Source organism: Nannobrachium achirus, assembly GCF_963921795.1.
Source record: "Nannobrachium achirus genome assembly, chromosome: 24".
Classification (NCBI taxonomy): Eukaryota; Metazoa; Chordata; class Actinopteri; order Myctophiformes; family Myctophidae; genus Nannobrachium; species Nannobrachium achirus.
The window spans coordinates 6,385,294-6,408,130 of NC_137831.1; the positions used below are offsets into that span (position 1 = coordinate 6,385,294).

The window sequence follows — 22,837 nt, forward strand, 5'->3', positions numbered from 1 at the left end:
GATTGGCTGAACCGGAGGTAGGGGGCGCTCCATTGTAGTCACTTGGACCGCGGCAGAGGTGCACCAAAACCTAAACCTATCCTTAACTCTAACTCTAACCCCAACCCTAACCTTAACCCTAACCCTAACTCTAACCCTAACCCTAACCCTAACCTCAGTAAAACTAACCTGCCAACGCTGGTGAGTAGCTAACCTGCTGACGCTGGTGAAAACGAGCGCTCCTTGCCTTAGCTCTCCTAGAATTTAGAAATTATTAGCTATTTCTAGAAGAAATAAAATATTTAAGGTGTTTTTAATTTTACATTGTAGTTATAGAGGACAATTATAATGTATTAAGACATATTTGTCGTATTAGTCAGGGATCACTTTAAGTGCCGAAGAGTCCTTGTCTCCTTGAGCAAGACTCTGAACCCCTAGTTGCTTCCAGTGAGCAGGTTGGTGCCTTGCATGGTTTCCTCTGCCATCTGTGTGAATGAATGTGTGTGTGAATGTAATGCACAATCTTTGTAAAGCACCTTGGATAAAGGCGCTATATAAATGCACCAATTACTTATAAAAAAGCGCTAAATAAATCTCAGCTTATTATTATTATTCTGCCTACATAGGTGGTGCAGCGCTTTCCCCTCCTTTAATAGCTGTACCCTGGGACCTGGGTTGACTCCCACAGAGTATGTTTGCTCGCCACCACTTCCTGGGTGCCTGACGCTGTCCACTGGCTCTCGGGACACATCACCCTGTCATCAAGAAGGGACCCCCAGGAGTCCTTGAGGGGATTCCGTACGTTCAGAGCTAAATGTTAGATGTCAGTCTTCACCATTGTACATGTACAGGTAAACGCAACAAGAGAACGGTGAGAACATACACCAATGTCTAGTTTGACCCGAGTTCTCTCTATACCGACAGTCCATTGGATTGATTAATGGATGGAATCTGCCTACAGTAGGCCTACATATTGGAAAGGAATCCTGGACCGACATCAGAGCAAATCATATAACTCTCTAGGTCGACAGAGAGAGAGATAGCAATAAGACAATAATCATAGCTTGAATTGATGATATATAAAACCTCATCAAATGGGGGTCCATGACCTAAATCATACGAATATTGGGGTGCTAGAAATCGGGAGTCATTGCTTTTTCACCCACAAAATAATCATTTTTAACTGGGGACCCCCCTAGGCTCCCACCCTGACAAGCACTAAGAGCTGAGGCTTTATAACAGTGTCTATTGTGAAAATAGCAGATCTGCCTCTAATATTTGACAATTTGGCCAATGTTTAATTTGTCATTTTAGAGGTATTAAAAAGTCCTTAAATTGTCACTTTAGAAATGTGCCTAAACCCTCTATACGCTTAAACTTTATGTTGGTTTGTTTACTGTTGACTGAGAAAACAACGTAACTTGCACATTAAGTTAATCATCTGGGGACCCTCTAAAAATAAGTTGCGGACCCCCCAAAATAATTTGGGGACCCCCCTGGGGGTCCTCCTGACCCACAGGTTGAGAACCAACCACTGTGATACTCTCCCTGCACTGGAATGTAGAGTGGGTGCAGTGGCGTGTTTCGGCCAGCAGGTGCCGTGGTTTCCCGGGTTGTGGTGTGGTCAGAGAGAAAAAACAAACCAATCAACAAACATGATAATGAATGCAGAAGGAAATGACTTGTTGTTGGAGCCTCGGCGCTGCGCTGCGTGTCAAACTGAAACCAACTCTACTCCAACCTCCAGGTAGGAGCTGCTTTAATGTCTGGCTTTAAAAGCAGGGTTTAATAATAGCTGCACCAGGGGAGTCAAGTGCTGGTTTGTTTAAACATGCTGGGAATAATGACTTAATGACTGACAGCTGTCATAATAACTTGTCACGCTGCTTTCGTCTCACTTTTTTCCACTGCTACATTGTAGCCTATCATTAGTTGCTACAATGTTTCCTTGACTTCTTGTGGGGGCGGAACGCATCATGTGTGTGTCGCAATATTAATGATGAATAAACTATTCAATAGAATTTAAACTTCATAACACCTGTTGTGATGTGAATGTGCGTGTGTACATTTGCGGCGCGTGAACGGGCTTGCGCGTGCACGAACGAGCGCATAATGTAAAGGGTGTGTGTGTGTGTGTGTGTGTGTGTGTGTGTGTGTGTGTCTAAAATGTGGTCCACCTGATGAATACAGCATCTTTATTTAACCTGTTCCTTTATTTAGGGTCCTATTCTTGCTCAGGTGCCATCATTGATAGGCTATTGGGCTAATCAGACCCCCACAACTCTTTGGTCCCATTTGTAGATTTTGTACACTCAGATAGACCTGTAATTAGGGTCCATTTGGTTCCATGTTGTACACTCTCAGTCTCAGAGTTACAGGCCTGTAAGGTTCCATGTGCACACTCTCAGAGTTACAGACCTGTAAGTAAGGGTCCATTTGGTTCCATTTTGAACACTCAGAATCAGAATACCAGTCAAACAGTGGGTGAAATTAGTTTTTGTGCAACAAGCGCCACCGTTTTTGTTATTTCCATAAGAGAAGGGGAAGAAGGCCCATGGTAAACTTTGCATTTATATAGCGCCTTTATCCGAGGCGCTTTACATTTTGCTTTACATTCACCCATTCACACACACATTGATACACCGATGGCAGAGGAAACCATGCAAGGCACCAACCTGCTCACCGGGAGCCACTAGGGGTTCAGAGTCTTGCTCAAGGACTCTTCCACACTGACCCGAACTGGGAACGGTTCCCATCCGGACACTCTACCCCTGAGCCACCCCTAATGAAAACTAGTCTAGATTGTATGTTGTGTAGACTGATGCCAGGTTATCGTTGACTTGGCATATACTGCAGTGTGTATAGTTACTTTTAATGTATTATATTTTTATTTTGAGGTGATTCTACTTGGACTGATGATAGGTTCTTGGTTTCCTAGATCGACGGTTCTCAAAGTGGGGTTCGGGGACCCCCAGGGGTCCTTGAGGGAGTTCCAGGGAGTCCCCAGATAAACAATGGATAGTTAGGAACCAAATGGACCCTTTATGTTGTTGAGTGTACACAACTACACATGGAACCAAATGGACCCTTACGGGACTGTGTGTAACTCGGACAGTGTACAAAAGGAACCAAATGGAATAGCAAATATGGGTCCATTTGGTTCCATGTGTTACACTCTCAGTTATGGCGGTCTGTGGTCCAATGCAGTGGTTCTCAGAGTGGGGTCCGGGGACCCCCAGGGCCCTATACAGAATCTTGACATTCTTTGAAAATGTTTGAATATTTTTGACATTCTTCAACCTTTTCAGATCGGGGACCGTGGCCAAACACATTAATTTAGGGCTCCTTGACATGAACACGTTTGAGAAGCACTGTCTAGATCAGTGGTTCTCCACCTGTGGGTCGGGACCCCCAGGGGGGTCCCCACTACATTTTGGGGGGTCCCCAGATGATTAACTTAATGTGAAAAACTGTTTTCTCACTCAACAGTAAACAAACCAAGATACAGTATAGTGTATAGAGGGTATCTGCACATTGCTAAAGTGACAATTTAAGGATTTTTTAACACCTCTAAAATGACAAATAAACATTGGACACATATTCAAATATGAAAGGCCGAAATTGTGAATATAGCCAATCTATATGCTTACAACGCCTCGCAATGCGAGGCGTTGTAAGCATATAGATTGGCTATTTTTTATAGAACCGTGTTATACCAAATGTAATGCCGCAACTCTTATAGTGCTTGACTGCTCGTCAGGTTAAAATATGATTATTTTGGGGGTCGCGGCCTGAAAAGGTTGAGAACCACTTCTAGATTACTGTTGCTATGCATGTAATATATTACCTTGTGGTCGCCTTGCTTATTGCAAATCACTCTGGATTAAGAGTGTCTGCTAAATGTGTCTGCTAAATGCCTAAATAAATTGTAAACATTATGAACAATGCACTATTTCAACAAAACAACATAAAGGTCAAGTAGGCTAGTACTTTGCAGGGTTGTTAAGTAACGGATTACATGTAACGGGATTACGTAATCAGATTACAAAAAACAGGTAACTTGTAAAGTCTCTGGTTACATTTTGAAATGTGTAATCTGGATTACAGTAACGGATCTGAATGATGGGGGTTACATGCTGGATTACATTCTCCCCTTGCCCTCATCAATTTTACAAATAAGTTATAACGCCAAACAATAAAATAATCAAGTCAAATCATCTTAAAGTACTGCCACTTTGTTTAAGTACATTTCTGTTGTCCTTTTCCTAATTTCATAGGCTCAATATCATTGTCTAGTTATCAATGGTAAAACTTGTTTTATTTAATTAAAGAGAGTTTTGCTAAAAAGTAATCCAAAAGTAACTGAAAGTAACTAGTAGTTACTTTTTAAATTGTGATAATCAGATTACGTTACTGACTACATTTTCTTTGCAAGTAACTTGTAACTGTAGGGGATTCCTTTTTAAAAGTAACCCTAACAACCCTGGTACTTTGTCATGATACATGATATCAAATCATCAGTAGATGATACAAAAAGTAAATAGTTATTAGTATGTAGGCATGCATACAGTATAGTTAAAAATAGCTGCCCAATATTGCTAGTGAATAAAATATACTTAACTTTACCCACATGAATCATAGCGTCCATATTCTGGGCATGATGTCACAATAGACCATATTCACACAGCAGCCATTTTGCTGTTAATGAAATAACCCCCCCGTCCATCCCCGATTGGGATGGGACGATACGCGATATTATCGTTAATATCGTTGATAAAAAACACTCACGATACTCGTATCGTGGAGATTTAATTTATCGTGATTTCGTCCTCCGTCATGCACGGGGATCAATTCACCTTTTATTTGCAGAGCTGCATATCCGGTACGGTACCACTTAAACCCTCTTTAATTTGTAAAAGGTACTTATAATGGACGTAATTGAAACAGTCTTTTTTCACTCTATCAAGTGTCTTTGCCAAAAAATAGTGCGCGATAGACGCGTTGTGAGCTTGTAGATCTGCTATTCTTTGGCAAATGTTCAGCCCCAGGTTAATGGATTTGATTATTGCGATAATATCGTAAATCACGATTTCTTTTGTCACAATGATCGTGATATGAAATGTTCATATCGCCCCATCCCTTGTCCCTGATGCCACCCCATTTTTGAGCAGTGCTCCTAGAAGGAGCGAAGCTCCAACATCTGGCTTTGTCCAGGCCCAAAACGATGTCTGCGCTCTGAAGCGTGGCCTACATCTGGCCTACATCTGGCCTACATCTTGGCACAAAGTGTCAAAGGTTTTTGTACACCAGGGTCACATTGACCAAGCTTTTGGAATACAAGCTTGTTTGCAATACAACTTGCCCATCGGGCAAGTACAGGTCATGTTCTACTTGCCCAGAGGTCATGCCCACTTGCCCCGAAAAGTACATCGTGATAGGTACAATTTTAATAACCAATCATGTTAACACTTTTCTTTTTTACTTTACTTGCCAATTTTGAAGATGTGAGATATGGACATACCTCAATATTTATGTCAAATATCTTAATAGCTAATATACAATATGACTTAAATCTTAAATTCCACAGACATCTTGTGTTGTGTTTCTAAAAGCAGTTGCTTCCCCAGGTACTTGCCCATTGGGCAACCTGAAAGCAAGCACTTGCCTAAAAGTTTTTTTTTTTATTTACTTTCCACAAGCAGTTGGGAAGTGTCACTAACCCCTGCCTTATATGAGCTTGTAGATCTGCTGTTTTCATTATTTGATGTACAATTAGTTAATATGGGTTTAAGTGTTTAACTTATAGAGCCATAGATATGATCATTAACATAGAATGTTCAAAACGTTCTTTTAAAAAAATATATATTTTAAAAACATTGTAAAATAGTGAAAATAACTGACTTGGTGAGCTACTGTTTTCACTACTTTTATAGTAAGACATTAAAAGTTTAAATATGGAGATGTTTCTGCTGATACCATTGCCTAGGGCAGTGGTTCTCAACCTTTTCAGGATCGTAGATCTGCAATTTTCACAATTTCTGCCTCTAATATTATATATTTATATTAAGGACTATAAATAGTCCTTACATTTGCAGATATCCTCTATACACTTAAACCTCATGCTGGTGTGTTTACTGTTGAGTCAGAAAACAATTTTGCACATTAAGTTAGTCATCTGGGGACTCTGGGGGTCCTGACCCACAGGTTGAGAACCACTGGCCTAAGACAGGGTGTGAAGATTAATCTGACATGTAATCACCTGTAATTGTTATTCTTCAGAGAAACAGGAGATAATTGATAGCCAGTATTATTATAGGCTGATACGTTTACAGTTGAGAAACATTTATTGTGTGACTTTTTATTTTTAGAATATGTCCTCACAGAGACATAACAACACTTTCAACCCCCCCACCCCCGCGTGCGTGCGTGCGTGCGTGCGTGCGTGCGTGCGTGCGTGCGTGCGTGCGTGTGTGTGTGTGTGTGTGTGTGTGTGTGTGTGTATATTGGGGAGAGGAGAGTGAGTGAATGAAGAGTGCAGTTGAGGACAGAAGAGAGAGAGAGATTCATAGAAAGGGAGAGAGAAAAAGAGGGGAGAAAGAGCGAGAGAGAAATGGAGAGAAAAAAACAGGTGGAGAAAGAGAGTTTCAGAGAAAGAGAGAGAGAGAGAGATAAATGGAGAGATAGAACGAGTGATTGAGTACATAGAGGAGGGGCGACTTCAAACCACTTCCTGAGGGGACGGACACACACGCGCACACACACACACACACACACACACACACACACACACACACACACACACACACACACACACACACACACACACACACACATTTCTGCCGGTGAACTACCACATCACACACACTTCTTCTGAAAGTCTCTTTTTTTCTCTGTTCTCTTTCACAAACCACCCACTCACACATGCAACACACACACACACACACACACACACACACACACACACACACACACACACATTTCTGCCGGTGAACTACCACATCACACACACTTCTTCTGAAAGTCTCTTTTTTTCTCTGTTCTCTTTCACAAACCACCCACTCACACATGCAACACACACACACACACACACACACACACACACACACACACACACACACACACACACACACACACACACCACATCTGTACCGAGAAAGGTTCCACTGAGTCACTGTTGATTAAAACATCTGCTTTTATCAGTGATTAAAACAACGTCAATACGTGATGATGCATTATTATGATTACATTACAATATATAGTGCGATACATGGATTATGTTTGTGATGTGGGGGGTGCAGACAATACATGAATGAGTTGAGAGGGAATATAGTGAAGCATGTAATCTGACACCATTTCACCTTTTCTCTCTGTAGGCCAGGGTTCCCCAATTAGTTTTCCTCAAGGTCCGAATCATGTCTAGGGTACCAAGCCGAGGGCCACAACATTGAATCATGTCTAGGGTACCAAGCCGAGGGCCACAACATTGAATCATGTCTAGGGTACCAAGCCGAGGGCCACAACATTGAATCATGTCTAGGGTACCAAGCCGAGGGCCACAACATTGAATCATGTCTAGGGTACCAAGCCGAGGGCCACAACATTGAATCATGTCTAGGGTACCAAGCCGAGGGCCACAACATTGAATCATGTCTAGGGTACCAAGCCGAGGGCCACAACATTGAATCATGTCTAGGGTACCAAGCCGAGGGCCACAACATTGAATCATGTCTAGGGTACCAAGCCGAGGGCCACAACATTGAATCATGTCTAGGGTACCAAGCCGAGGGCCACAACATTGAATCATGTCTAGGGTACCAAGCCGGGGGGCCACAACATTGAATCATGTCTAGGGTACCAAGCCGAGGGCCACTACATTGAATCATGTCTAGGGTACCAAGCCGGGGGGCCACAACATTGAATCATGTCTAGGGTACCAAGCCGGGGGGCCACAACATTGAATCATGTCTAGGGTACCAAGCCGAGGGCCACTACATTGAATCATGTCTAGGGTACCAAGCCGAGGGCCACTACATTGAATCATGTCTAGGGTACCAAGCCGGGGGGCCACAACATTGAATCATGTCTAGGGTACCAAGCCGAGGGCCACTACATTGAATCATGTCTAGGGTACCAAGCCGAGGGCCACAACATTGAATCATGTCTAGGGTACCAAGCCGAGGGCCACTACATTGAATCATGTCTAGGGTACCAAGCCGGGGGGCCACAACATTGAATCATGTCTAGGGTACCAAGCCGAGGGCCACAACATTGAATCATGTCTAGGGTACCAAGCCGAGGGCCACAACATTGAATCATGTCTAGGGTACCAAGCCGAGGGCCACAACATTGAATCATGTCTAGGGTACCAAGCCGAGGGCCACAACATTGAATCATGTCTAGGGTACCAAGCCGAGGGCCACAACATTGAATCATGTCTAGGGTACCAAGCCGAGGGCCACAACATTGAATCATGTCTAGGGTACCAAGCCGAGGGCCACAACATTGAATCATGTCTAGGGTACCAAGCCGAGGGCCACAACATTGAATCATGTCTAGGGTACCAAGCCGAGGGCCACAACATTGAATCATGTCTAGGGTACCAAGCCGAGGGCCACAACATTGAATCATGTCTAGGGTACCAAGCCGAGGGCCACAACATTGAATCATGTCTAGGGTACCAAGCCGAGGGCCACTACATTGAATCATGTCTAGGGTACCAAGCCGGGGGGCCACAACATTGAATCATGTCTAGGGTACCAAGCCGGGGGGCCACAACATTGAATCATGTCTAGGGTACCAAGCCGAGGGCCACTACATTGAATCATGTCTAGGGTACCAAGCCGAGGGCCACTACATTGAATCATGTCTAGGGTACCAAGCCGGGGGGCCACAACATTGAATCATGTCTAGGGTACCAAGCCGAGGGCCACTACATTGAATCATGTCTAGGGTACCAAGCCGAGGGCCACAACATTGAATCATGTCTAGGGTACCAAGCCGAGGGCCACTACATTGAATCATGTCTAGGGTACCAAGCCGGGGGGCCACAACATTGAATCATGTCTAGGGTACCAAGCCGAGGGCCACAACATTGAATCATGTCTAGGGTACCAAGCCGAGGGCCACAACATTGAATCATGTCTAGGGTACCAAGCCGAGGGCCACAACATTGAATCATGTCTAGGGTACCAAGCCGAGGGCCACAACATTGAATCATGTCTAGGGTACCAAGCCGAGGGCCACAACATTGAATCATGTCTAGGGTACCAAGCCGAGGGCCACAACATTGAATCATGTCTAGGGTACCAAGCCGAGGGCCACAACATTGAATCATGTCTAGGGTACCAAGCCGAGGGCCACAACATTGAATCATGTCTAGGGTACCAAGCCGAGGGCCACAACATTGAATCATGTCTAGGGTACCAAGCCGAGGGCCACAACATTGAATCATGTCTAGGGTACCAAGCCGAGGGCCACAACATTGAATCATGTCTAGGGTACCAAGCCGAGGGCCGCAACATTGAATCATGTCTAGGGTACCATGCCGAGGGCCACAACATTGAATCATGTCTAGGGTACCATGCCGAGGGCCACAACATTGAATCATGTCTAGGGTACCATGCCGAGGGCCACAACATTGAATCATGTCTAGGGTACCATGCCGAGGGCCACAACATTGCAGGGGGCGACGGTGGCGTTCCCGCTACTCCAGCGACAGTTCAGATATCGTCGTTGTCGGGTGAAAATCGTTTATGTCCAAAACCGTTCGTTTTGCATTTATCATTTTAAAAATGATTTAAACTAGTGAAAACAGCCGATCTGCTGTTTTCACTACTTTTGTGCGACGGCCTTGCATGATGAAGAAGGGCTTTACTTTGCGAAAGAACGTACAAATTTGGAGATACGAGGTTTCCACCCGACAACGACGATATACTAGTGTTGTTGCTGCTCTTATACCACCATTATTCCTGGGGTTGGTGGGCCAGACAGTAGCCCCCCGCGGGCCATTTGCGGCCTGCGGGCTCCTATTGGGGAACCCTGCTGTAGTGATTTGAGGTGTTGAAAAAGTTATTTACAGGGGTGACCTGAGTTCCTGGTTCCTCTGTGTGTCTGCAGATCTTCAGTGGAACAGCGGAGAAGTTCAGCACATCACGGAGAGGAGAGAACACACCCATCCTGACCTACAGCTCCCATGCTTCAGCACCACCACTGAGTGTGTGTGCACGCGCATGCACACGTTTCTGAGAGTCTGAGAGAAGAGCATCATGTCTGCAGACATTCCTCCTCTCTCCTCCTCTCCTCACGGCCATCGCAGCTCCTCCTCCCCGTCACCTCCTCTCCTCTCCCCAGCCTCCTCCTCCGTCGTCTCTCCTCTCTGCCAGATGTTCCCCGGGTCTCCTGCGACCTGCGCCGACCCCCTCCTCAAGGTGACAGAGCTTTTCGGTCCGCAGCGCATGGCCGCTGCGCTGCTACCCATTTTCATCGTTGTCGCAGGGGGGGCACCCAACAGCCAGTTGTGCGTCCGGCAACCCCCCGCAACAATGACGCTTCAAATGGATGAAATCATTTCCTCTTCTTTTTTTTCTCTCTCTAATTTATTGGTGCCCTTTGGCAGCATGATGCCCGACACTAGGGTTGCCAACTCCCAGAGTTTCAAATACGGGACACTTTCTAAGGAGACATGCGCCGCCGAAGGCGGCGCCGAAAAATCGGATATCTTCGGTTATAAAGTTGGCTAAAACGAGTATTTTCCTATATTAAATCATATTTTTCCTTTCACAATATTAATTTGGGTGTCTTTGGGGCGAAAAATCGGATATTTTTGGTTATAAATTGGCTAAAACGGGTATTTTCCTCTATTAAATCATATTTTTCCTTTCACAATATTAATTCGGGTGTCTTTGGGCTAGCTAACCTATTACCTTAAAATCATGTAGTGTAGTCCTATATTGTATTTCTCTCAATTTTCCAAAACATATCGCCTAGGTCTACCTGGTCCTAATGTGCCCACTCTCTGGTTACCCAACACTAGTTTAATCATATTGGCATACAGCAATAACCATTAGGTTTTAAAAACAAAATCAACGCATGCTTATTTCACATACCAGCCTGTCTGGGGTCGCTTTAGTTGGCAGACAAGATAACTGTAGTGTTCCCAGGAATACCAATATCCATGGCTTATTTTCTGTTGCTTGCCTGCTTTTTCACCTTTTTGTTTAGCCTATCACCTATCATAGATTCATGTCTAATATGTTTGTACACAATCTTCTGGCACACGTTTTTTTTAAGACATTAAACAATGTTCTGAGCCGAGCACTGTCATATGGTCGCTCGCACGCACTCGTATCGTCTCTCGCAGGCAACTTGTGGAGTGAACCTACAGCCCATGCTTGGGAAGGGAGTGTGTAGGGGGCGGAGACTGTGTCTTAGCAACACTGTGTTAATAAGCCAATCAGCTGCTTACAAACAGCGCAGCGCCTCTCACAGCAATGGGATGCAGCACTTGTCGTCTCAGAGGAGAGCAGAGTGGAAGTGGAAGCTCTCTGACAGGCAGAATCGCTGTCATTTCTCAATTAAATCATCCCTTCATTCATATTTATCCCCCAACCTTAAAATACGGGACAAAGAGCGTCCCGTTTCAGTTCAATACGGGACACGTCTTTTAGTTTCCAAAAAAGGGACGATCCCGTATTTTACGGGACGGTTGGTAACCCTACCCGACACACATTGTGTTGTGCGCGTCATGGTAGCGGCGGCACTGCCGTAGCGCCTATACTCTGGAGTGCCCTTCCCTGTGGCTTGCCATCTGTAGCGTATGTGGTTATTTTTTAAGTCTAAGCTAAAAAACACTTTTGTTTTTACATGCATTATGGGGAAAGTTATTGAGCTTCTCCTTCGGGTGTGAATGTGTCTGCTCTTCGTTTTGTTTTTTGTTTAGGATTATTATTATTATTTTCCTATGATGCATTGTGTTTTTTTTTGTATAATTCTTTATCATTTGTATGTTTTTTCTGTTTTCTGTCGTATGTAAAGCACCTTGTGAGTTCTCTCTGGGTGCTTTTCGACCGGCAAAGCACCGGTTCAGGTTCTTTCTCCCACCTATGGGATGAACCAGAGGTGAGCTTTCCCACCGAGAACCAGAGATGGTTCCGAACCGTAAAAGCTGGTTCGGAACGGGAACCACAAAATCCTTGGTTCCTCTGGTTCAATCTGGTTCAATCTGGTTAAAGGGCCACTTCACCTCTGGGACAACCCTATCTTATTTTATTGTTGTTTGGGACACGATAAAATAAGATAGGGTTGTCCCAGAGGTGAAGTGGCCCTTTAATTCTGGTGGAAACGCAAGCCGGTTCGCGGCCGGTTCCAAAGAACGAACCAAGGTTCCAAGAAAGTTGAACGGCACTGGTTCTTGAACCAAGGTTCTTTTGGTGGAAAACGGCCCCTCTGTGAAAAGTGCTATACAAATAAAATGTACTTGCTTACTTACTTCCCCCAGGGTCTCCTGCTGTCGGACCACCACCGCGCCTCCCCTCTCTCCCCCCACCACCTCCTCCCCCCTCCCAGGGGGGCTCAGACCCCAACACCACCTCCTCCTGACCTCCTCCCGTCCTACTGCTCCTCCCACAAGCCCCTCCGCACCCCTCAGGACCCTGCGATGGACCTCCTGACCAGAGGTTCTGGTCCCCACGGAGCTCAGAGTGTGTTCCACACATCACAGCTTCAGGAGCAGGTACTGTACTGTATGTAGACTATGGCATTAACGACTTGTGATTTTTGGAAGTCGACTCGACTCAGTAAAAAGTTGAGTTGAAGTCGACTTTAGCCAAATCACAACAGGTTGTCTCAAGACACTCACCATAGTGGTAGAGCAGAGACCAGACATTGTCCCTCCCTGAACAAGACAGTAGCGAGTTTAAGCTAGATGGTTTTCAATACGGCAACGCCAGGCGGACTACGGCTGCTATGACGTAATCGCCGTAGCGATCAAAATGGTTAAGCAAAGCCTCGGCGGCGACGGGTTCCCACCCCTTTCACTGAACGCTTTGGTTCCCATGGCGACGCGTACACGCAGCAGACAGAGTAGGCGCTACGTGGGAAGGGACCTTCTGCCGTAGTAGAGACGGCTGCGGCGACGGCAGGTTTATCTATCGAGCGCGGATCATTTCCGATTACCGTTGTCATCTGCCGTTGCCGCAGCGAGCTTAAACTCGCTATTTTAGAGATGGCGGCAACAAAAAAGGGACATCTGCCTCGACCGTGTCAGGGGGACAGAGATAGAGAGAAGGAGAGAGAGATACAGAGGGAGACAGAGAAAGAGAGAGAGACTGGAGGCCAGACCGCACCAATGTGTCGCAACTCCTTGCAACGCAACTGTTTTTAAGGCCAGTCCACCCCAGTGCAACTCCTATGCAACAGCCATTGAGGATAATGGTTGCAATATATAGTTGCGACGTGTTGTGAGCTTGTATATCGGCTATTTTCAAATAGCCAAGGGATAAAATAAGGCTAAAGTGGTTAATATATGTTTTTTTATATTATAATGTATAACTACAAAGTAACTAGTAGCTGAGGTTTTCAAAAAATGTAGCGAAGTAAAAGTACAATATTTGGATCCGAGATGTAGTGGAGTAGAAGTAAAAGTATTAGAAATTGGAAATACTCAAGTAAAGTACAGATACCTCAAAATTGTACTTAAGTACAGTACTTAAGTAAAAGTACTTAGTTACTTTACACCACTGGTTGCATGTTGCAAGGAGTTAGACGGTGTTCCGTTGCTGTGGACTGGACTAGAGCAGTGGTTCTCAACCTGTGGGCCGGGACCCCCAGGAGGGTCCCCACATAAAGACCTTTTTGATACCTCAAAATAAAAGAAAGAAAGAAAGAAAAGAGAAGAAAAATACCATTAGCATATATAATAAGAGTATATAACAATAAAAACAGAGAAACTATCACAGCATTGACTGTTGTTTCTCTTCCAGAACCATGGAGTGGACCGGCAGAGCTTCAGCCATCATCACAACCAGCCTGTTAATGGTCTGACTGGACCAGTCCCACACCCCCACAACCAGCCTGTTAATGGTCTGACTGGACCAGTCCCACACCCCCACAACCAGCCAACCACGCGACAGCTCCACAGACACGACACCGGCTTTTATCAGCCTGCGCACAACGACGTGCACGCGCACACACACCTCCTGAATCACCCAGACGTGCACACACACCTCCTGAATTGCCAAGACACGCACACACACCTCTCATATCACCCTGACACGCACACACACCTCTCATATCACCCTGACGCGCACACACACCTCCTGAATCGCGAAGACGCGCACACACACCTCCTGAACCACCCTGACGCACACACACACCTCCTGAATCGCCAAGATGCGCACACACACCTCTCATATCACCCTGACGTGCACACACACCTCCTGAATCGCCAAGACACGCACACACACCTCTCATATCACCCTGACGCGCACACACACCTCCTGAATCGCCAAGACGCGCACACACATCTCTCATATCACCCTGACGGGCACACACACCTGTATGACTCTCACGGGCGGTACAAGCAGTATGAGCAGTACGCGCAGTTCCTCTCGCACTCCGACGCACACGCGTACGGCTCGCGCGCGCACCCCGACATGTGCGCTCTCCCCGCCGCTCCCCCTTACGTGGCGTCTCTCTACGACCCCCGCACCTACGACCCCGGGGTCACAGAACAGGGCTGGCCTCACCATCATCATCATCATCATCATCATCAGTCGCCCGCGCTGAAAGACTTCACACGCTCTGTGTCTCACACACACATGACAGAGGACACACACATGACAGAGGACACACACATGACAGAGGACACACACATGGAGGACAGACAGCTGACGTCTGGTTGTCCCTGGGACCTTCAGGGTCAGTCCCCTCTGCCCCCCCAGGCCAGCGTCCAGGTAAGCGTGTCCCCTTTATTACATCATATCAGCTGAACACGATAATCTGAGATCTACAGAACATTAACAGAAACATGGACAGAAAAGAAGATGGACAGAAATGTCCATCTCGTTGTCTTAACCACTTTCAACATGGCATCACAGAAAGTATGCAATTATCTAGGCTATGACAAGTACTTACATGAAAAGAAACGTATTGTTGCTGTGAGTGAATACAAATTGGAGCATTTAAACAAACTGCAAACAGTTTTTCTTCTGTTTTTGCAATTTGGCTCAACACCAAAAAGGACGTGCGTAATTCTCTTCCTTTGACTCTTTTGACCACAGGACATTATTTATTTTGGTTTGGTTTTGGTCATTGTCAGACAATTCTTGTTTTATATTTCAGTCATAAGCTTTGCATATTACAATAATGACACTTAGGCCATGGCTACACGGAGCTGGATATTTCATATATCCCGTTTTTTCAGATATCCACATAGAAAAATATCTAGGTCCACACGGAGCTGGATATTTCATATATCCCGGTTTTTCAGATATCCACATAGAAAAATATCTAAGTCCACACGACAAAGATATCTAGGTCTAACAAGCACACACACAGTAAAGTCTTCAGAGATATCCGGGTTCCCTGTCTACACGGATCCAGTGAATCGAATATTTTTCAATCTCTCCACTTATTTATCCGGTTTAAAAAATATCTAGCTTCGCGGCCGAAATATCCAGCTTCATGTGGCTGCAAGCCCCAACAGCACAAAAAATGTCTAGCTTCAGAAATATCCAGCTCCGTGTAGCCATGGCCTTAGTAGAGTTTTGGGTGGTGTATTGCTAAAAGAGCGACTTTGAGACTCCAGGAGGCTAATTTTGGAGTTTCTAATCAATGAATTAATGGAGCCAAACCTTACCAAAGTAAACTTTATACTGGGAGCAGCAAATTTGGTGTGCGGACTCTTTTTCTTATTTATTGTATACCACTTTTAGTCCAGCACCCAGCCTACATGGCTACATGGATGTGCATGTCTATTTCCAGCCAAACCTCTACCAAACTATCACTGTGTTTTGGGTCATTTCATTTGTCATATCTGCCCTGGGCGATATTTTTGTTTATAAAGACTAGAAGGCAAACAGAAGTGTAATTTTTGTAAATGCTAAATGTCCCAAAAAATCATTCATCTGCATGAATGCATTTCCATGAAATGTAATTGTCAGTTAAAATGTGTTGCTTGTTGCAGCCCTACCTCCATCAGGGGCCCGTGGAGCTGCTCTCTCCCCAGACTCGGTGCTCCTCGCTGGGCTTCCAGTCTCCTGCCGGCAGCCTGAGTGGATGGAGCTCCATGGAAGCCAGTCCAGCCTGGTCCAGTCCCCAAGGTGACCCCAGGAACCCCAGCCAGGGGTACTGGCCAGCCCAGCATGTGTACCCTGCTCCTCCAGCCTCCAATCCACACTCCTCCATCCAACACCCTCCACCCTCCGATCTATACTCCTCCACCCAACAGTTCTCTCCTCCACCCTCCAATCCACACTCCTCCACCCAACAGTCCTCTCCTCCACCCTCCAATCCACACTCCTCCATCCAACAGTTCTCTCCACCCTACTGCAACTCTGACTTGATGGGTGGGTACTTGTCACTTACTTTTACTCACTTACACTTTATCTTTTTCATACTTCTCTGTAACTTTGTAAATAACCTTATACTGCTGTGCTGCCTCTGGGCAACACATTTCCCCCTTGGGATAATAAAGGTATTTATCTATCTATCTAACTAGGGACATGCTGGGCCCCTGATTAAGCCCGGGAAAAAGAGTTGGAGAGGCCCTCATTGCGCGCTATAGAGAGAGATCTCTCTCTATAGCGCTGCTGCTGCTACTCAAAGATGTGTGACAAAGTGACAAGCCAGTGGGCCAAATACATGAGTTATATTTCGTCGTTGTCGGGTGGAAACCTTGTATGTCCAAAACCGTTTGTTTTGTATTTATCATTTTAAAAATGATTTAAACTAGTGAAAACAGCCGATCTACAATAAAAATGATTTAAACTAGTGAAAACAGCCGATCTACAAGCACACACACCGCGAGACGTTGTGTGCTTGTAGATCTGCTGTTTTCACTACTTTTGTGCAACGGCCTTGTATGATGAAGCAGGGCTTTGCTTTGCGAAAAAAATTACACATTTGAAACTTGGAGATACAAGGTTTCTGCCCAACAGTGACGATTTACTACCCAGCCCCCAAAATGGAACGAAGGCCAATATATATATATTTTTTTTTTTTCCCTAATGGCCGGCCTGGACCGGCCGTTCGGGAGTTGTCACGCTTTTCCCAATGGCCAGCACGTCCCTGAAAGGAACACTTCGCCATACAGTAATTAGGTATAGAGTGAAGAAAGTACAGGAATGTTAGCCTCGCAAACCAGCTTCTCCCGGAAATCTAAAGCAAATGAAATGTAGATTTTCAGGAGAGGCTGGTTTACAAGGCTACAGGAAGAGGGCCTAGTATAGTAACATGTTTACTTAGGTACAGTATGTAGTTCTTGACTTTTCTACCCACCTGTATGTGTATCTGCACACAGGCCAGCCTCCATCTCAGCCCAACTGCACCCCCAGCTCCTACCCCATCACCCCCACCTCCTACCCCCCCACCCCCAGCCCTTACACCCCCACCCCCCTCACCCTCACCCCCACCCCCACCCAGGACCTCGCTGTAAGTTCCGTGACGGACACAGAGGGGCTGTGGTGGAAGGTAAATAAGTACATGATACTCTAGTACTGCACTTAAAGCTGTAAGGAGTTGTTCTTTTGTTGAAATAAGGGTTAAAGTTGTATTTGAAGGGAGACTCCTGTTACTGAACAAACACTAGCAATGATTACTGTCACAATATAGAGCTATTTAACACTGTTACTGAACAAACACTAGCAATGATTACTGTCACAATATAGAGCTATTTAACCCTGTTGCTGAACAAACACTCTATAGCGATGATTACTATCAAAATATCGAGCTACTTAACACTTTATTTTAAAAATAAAACATCACTTAGAACGCCTTTACGTGAATAAAAAGTCTTCCCCCCTCACTTGACAGGACACTCCGTCGCTGCATCAGTTCGTCAGTGAGACCCTGAGGCTAAACCCGGGTATGTACCCGGACCCCCGTAGACCCCGACAGGCCCCCGAGGCCACCCAGTGTCCCCACAACCCCCCTGATGAGACCCAGGACCCCCACAACCACCCTGATGAGACCCAGTACCACCAGGACCCCCCTGATGAGACCCAGCACCCCCAGGACCCCCTTGATGCCACCCAGTGCCCCCAGAACCACACTGATGCCACCCAGTGCCCCCGGTCCGGCTGCCCAGCCCTGTCCACGGCGTCCGGTCTGAATCCCAGCCAGACCACGGCGTACCGCTACCTCACTGATTCACCGGAGCAACACCTCAAGGTGTTTATGCTGTGACTTTGTTCATTCCTTTTTTTTATTTCTATTTCATTTGGACACTTTTTTTTGTTTGTTTGTTTACCATTTGAGTTTAGTGCCAGTTAGTTTGTAAGGTGGATTTGAAAAGAAAAGAACAAACTCGTACCTTTTTAGTTGAGATTGTTATTAGTTTTTTATTTCAGAGACATTGCAAAAATATATTTCTCATTAAACTAAAACTTTAAGGACAATGCAGTTTCACTTACCATAGTTATGTACTGTATCTTTTATAATGCAGTTTCACTTACCGTAATTACATACAGTATCTTTTATAATCACCTTGCAGCAGCGCGTCAGCCCTTCCTCCCAGAGCCCTGCACCGGAGCCTGGGCTGGGAGGGGGAGGAGGAGCAGGGAGGGGAGCAGGACCCCACAGGAGAGGGAGAGGGAGAGGAGGAGGAGGAGGAAGAAGGAGAGGAGAGAGCAGAGAAAGAGGAGGAGGAGGAGGAGGAGGAGGAGAGAGCAGAGGAAGGAGAAGAGGAAGAGGCAGGAGAGGAGCGTGTTCTGACAGTCATTACCTCCTTTCTGCACCTCCCCCTCACAGCCAGGTATAAGACATAATAATAATAATAATCAACTCTATTTGTATAGCACCTTTAATGACATGAAATGCAGCTCAAAGAGACTGAAAACATACAAACTAGAACTGCACTCTGTCATGGTGCCAACGTGCCAACTCAACATACATACATACCCAGCCGATCTTTCACTTCAAGCATTTTTTACAGATCGACTAGTTGAAGCCACTGGTAGTCGACTAGTCGACTAGTCGTTAACATATTATGTCATAATAAAGAGCACTGTGGCACGGCTTTCACAGCAGCCAAGTTACCATGACAACGGATACTCACACACAAACCCCACGTGTGCAAGTCAGTGCAACAACAAGACCAGCATTTCACAATCGCCACATCCATTTGAGCTGCTACAGTAATAGAAAGCCATGCTTACTCACCAAAGCTGCTGTCTCTCGTAAACAAAGGACATATATCCATTTCCATGGTCGGCTAGCCAAGCTAGCTGGCTAGCTCGCTACACAACACAAACACTCTGTCTTTTAATTACTTCTAATCAAACGAACGTGCGGAACGTCTGTCGGTCTGTTCGTTGTAGCAAGAATTGGCCTGTCCTCACTTGCTGCTATGATCGCGCTACGATGTTATACTGTTAAACAACTATATTCTGACTGTAGGACTAGTCTCACAACTCACTGCTGTGTGCAGACGGCGACACGGAGCACTTTAGGTGAACTCTGGGTGAACTCCACTCCACTGTCTTTGGGAATATTAACCCCTCGGTGGGGAGATGCAGCAAGGTGTGTGTGTGACTGGATAATAATATTCCGTTTGTAATGGTTGTTAGACATAAAACAACTATAATCGAATTGAAATGAGTTTGCTAGGTCTTCATAAAAAAAAAAAAAAAAACGAAAATATTTTTTTTTAATTATTTTTTTTTCGACTTTTCGACTAGTACCTACAAGATCGACTAGTGGTTATACTAGTCGACTAGTCAACTAGTCGACTAGTCGGTGAAAGCCCTAACTTGGGCGCTCTGCTCACACAAGTAATGATTAACAATAGCAGAAAAGAAAAGTTAAGTCATAAAACCAAATTAAAACATTAAAAAAGGCTGTGAATCAGGCAAAACAAATCATGAACCTACAGCATATGGATCTATTAAAGATCAAACCATAGACCTACAGTATAGGGATCTAAAAATAAAGGTTCACCACTACCATGAGCAAAGCTGACCAATACTCAAAGCCCAAGACATACAGGAATGACATGGACATGGACACCCTGGCACGTGTTCACATAGACATCAAAGGGGGCTTGAGCCCCTGCCCTTTTATCCGTCTGTAAAAAGTGCCCTCTCCAGACCATGAATGCTGTTTTTACTGTGGTGAAAGAAATGCAAATGCCCTCTTTCCATGGCATATACTGAAGGCAGCGTTCAAGAAGAATTCTCTTGTCCAAGCTCTCCTGAACTTGATTGCAGCATCTTATGTTGAAAGAATTGCCCTCCCTGTGTAGAAATCGCCAGTATTTACTTGATAATGCCTTAAGTAAGCTCCGCCCTTAGTTCAGTGTGCAAGCAGCAAACATAGCAGACCTCCAAGCTCACGACCTGTGAGCTTGGAGGTCTGCTATTTTCGATATTGTCACCAAAAGGCCCTTGTAGAAATTTCAGTCCCTGCCTCTCTGACATTCTTTGCACGTCCCACTGACATGGTGAAGAAGTAAATGCCACCATGGTGATCTAGATGACCCGCTCGGTTGTCATCGTCATGCTGGCTTGTGATGGACATTCCATTTTTGCCATGGACATGCATACGAGTGGACAATAATACTACCAGAAACACATAAAGATCAGTACAGGTCAACTCTGAATGTGTACAAATGGAACGGGTTAATTTGGTTCCATTTGTACACTCTCAGAGTTGTGGGTGTCCTTGTTTGAGAACCACTAGAGTACTAGTTGGACTCATAATGTGTTGTAGTAAAGTGCCGTACATTTTCTGAAGTAAACCTGGAGACCTGACTTTCAGTAATTGGGTATTATGATCAAAATAAGGACAGTACATTATAATGGTGTGTAAAACATTTAGAAAATCGAAAAGTTGCCACAGACAAGGCCAAGTCTTTGCCATGGACATATTGATGACCCTTGGTCCCGCTTTGCGCAGGGACGGTCCCACACCGCATTGTGACCGGCAGGCTCTTAGTGTTCAATCAAATGCATGTTTTAAAATCTAGCTTTCACCAACGGCCTGTGAGGACAGTGAGAGCTGTTAAAACGACTTGAGAAATATTCCCTATAGGCTACTGTAGCAGGTTAATAACTATATGTGGCATAGGGATATTTAATAGCAACTTAAGTTATGATTATTGGTCTTTGACAATGAACATGTTCGTGATGAAGTTGTGTCATCGTTTTGGTGAAGTAACTCTTATTGGCCATTTCTCCCACTAGGGGGCGGAGCTACAGTGTCAACAGACCAATCACAGGTCAAACAGTAGGTAAGACTCTGACTCAGTAGTTTGGTTCCTAAGTTATTATGTTTTTTGTCATAGAAAAACAATGCAGAAACTGATTATGATGCTGATGATTTCTGTGTGTGTGTGTGTGTGTGTGTGTGTGTGTGTGTGTGTGTGTGTGTGTGTGTGTGTGTGTGTGTGTGTGTGTGTGTGTGTGTGTGTGTGTGTGTGTGTGTGTGTGTGTGTGTGTGTGTGTGTGTGTGTGTGTTTCAGGTTGGTGTGTCCAGTGTGTCAGAGGGTCTTCAGGAGTCTTCAGTCTCTCAGTGGTCACCTGAGGTCACATGGTGGTCTGAGAGGAGTCCCCAGGATGCACAGAGTAAGCACGCAAACGCACGGCGCACACACATGCGCGCACACACACGCACACACACGCACACACACGCACACACACGCGCGTGCACAAGCCCAGCATAGCTATCAGTGTTATTGAAACAGGACTATTTTCTCTCTTAGAAATTGTTTAGGAGACATGGAAGTAGAGACTTCCATGAAAGTAAAATGTACTCACTCATTCACTCACTCACTCACTCACTCACTCACTCACTCACTCACTCACTCACTCACTCACTCATCTATTCATTCATTCATTCATCCATCCATCATTTAACTCATTCATTCATTCATCCATCCATCCATCATTTAACTCATTCATTCATCCATCCATCCATCCATCCATCCATCCATCCATCCATCCATCCATCCATTCATTCATTCATTCATTCATTACTTGTGCCAGCAGTGCATGCATGAAGGTAGGTAGGTAGGTAGCTGTGTGTGTTTAAGCCCGTAGCCCAACCAGCATTTCTGGAAACGTCGTCATAAACAGCCAATGAGGGACCAGCATTCCTGGTGATGCCAGTGGTGATGGCATTGGCATCACCAGTGGTGATGCCAGTGGTGAGCACATCACCTCATGACGCGCTCTGCTGGCGCACATGGCCTACTTGTGCTCAAGGAGCAAGTTGGCACCTCGACAGAGTACAGTTCTCATTCATTCATTCACTCACAGACTATCTCACTTCTCTCTCTCTCTCTCCAGGGGGGTTATATGCCCCTCCTACCTCCCGTCACCGCTCTGATGCCAGGGTCTGACCACTCCCCTTCTCCACACAGTCACTGTCCACCAGGGGGCACTAGCCCCTCCCCCTGCCCACACGGTTACTCTCCACCAGGGGGCGGAGTCTCGGTACAGATAGGAGTCTCGGCAGAGGGAGGGGTTTCAAAAGAGGGAGGAGTTCCATCACAGGGAGGAGTTTCAGCAGGGCGAGGGGCCTCGAAAGGAAGGGGAGTCTCAAAAGGCGGAGTCTCAGCAGGGAGGGGACGCTCAAAAGGAAGAGGAGGCTCAGTGAGGGGAGGGGCCTCGTCAGGGGGAGGGGCTTCAAAAGAAGGAGGAGT

The 22,837-nt window shown here is 45.6% G+C and overlaps 1 protein-coding gene and 1 long non-coding RNA gene across 2 annotated transcripts; both read left to right on the forward strand.

The window, feature by feature from the left end:
• Positions 1–1,654: 1,654 nt before the first annotated feature.
• Positions 1,655–18,381, forward strand: LOC308279920 (uncharacterized protein; the record flags this gene model as incomplete). Its single annotated transcript, XM_080720141.1, has 7 exons — positions 1,655–1,726; positions 10,096–10,406; positions 12,476–12,709; positions 13,959–14,930; positions 16,163–16,544; positions 17,620–17,660; positions 18,010–18,381. Exons 2-7 carry the CDS (start codon positions 10,245–10,247, stop codon positions 18,379–18,381), a joined length of 2,163 nt encoding a protein of 720 aa, XP_080576267.1. The 5' UTR covers positions 1,655–1,726; positions 10,096–10,244.
• A 425-nt stretch (positions 18,382–18,806) lies between these two features.
• On the forward strand, positions 18,807–22,609 carry LOC308280462. The gene is made up of 4 exons (XR_013961735.1): positions 18,807–18,949; positions 21,378–21,424; positions 21,656–21,758; positions 22,482–22,609. It is a non-coding gene; the product is annotated as an uncharacterized lncRNA (long non-coding RNA).
• Positions 22,610–22,837: the final 228 nt, after the last annotated feature.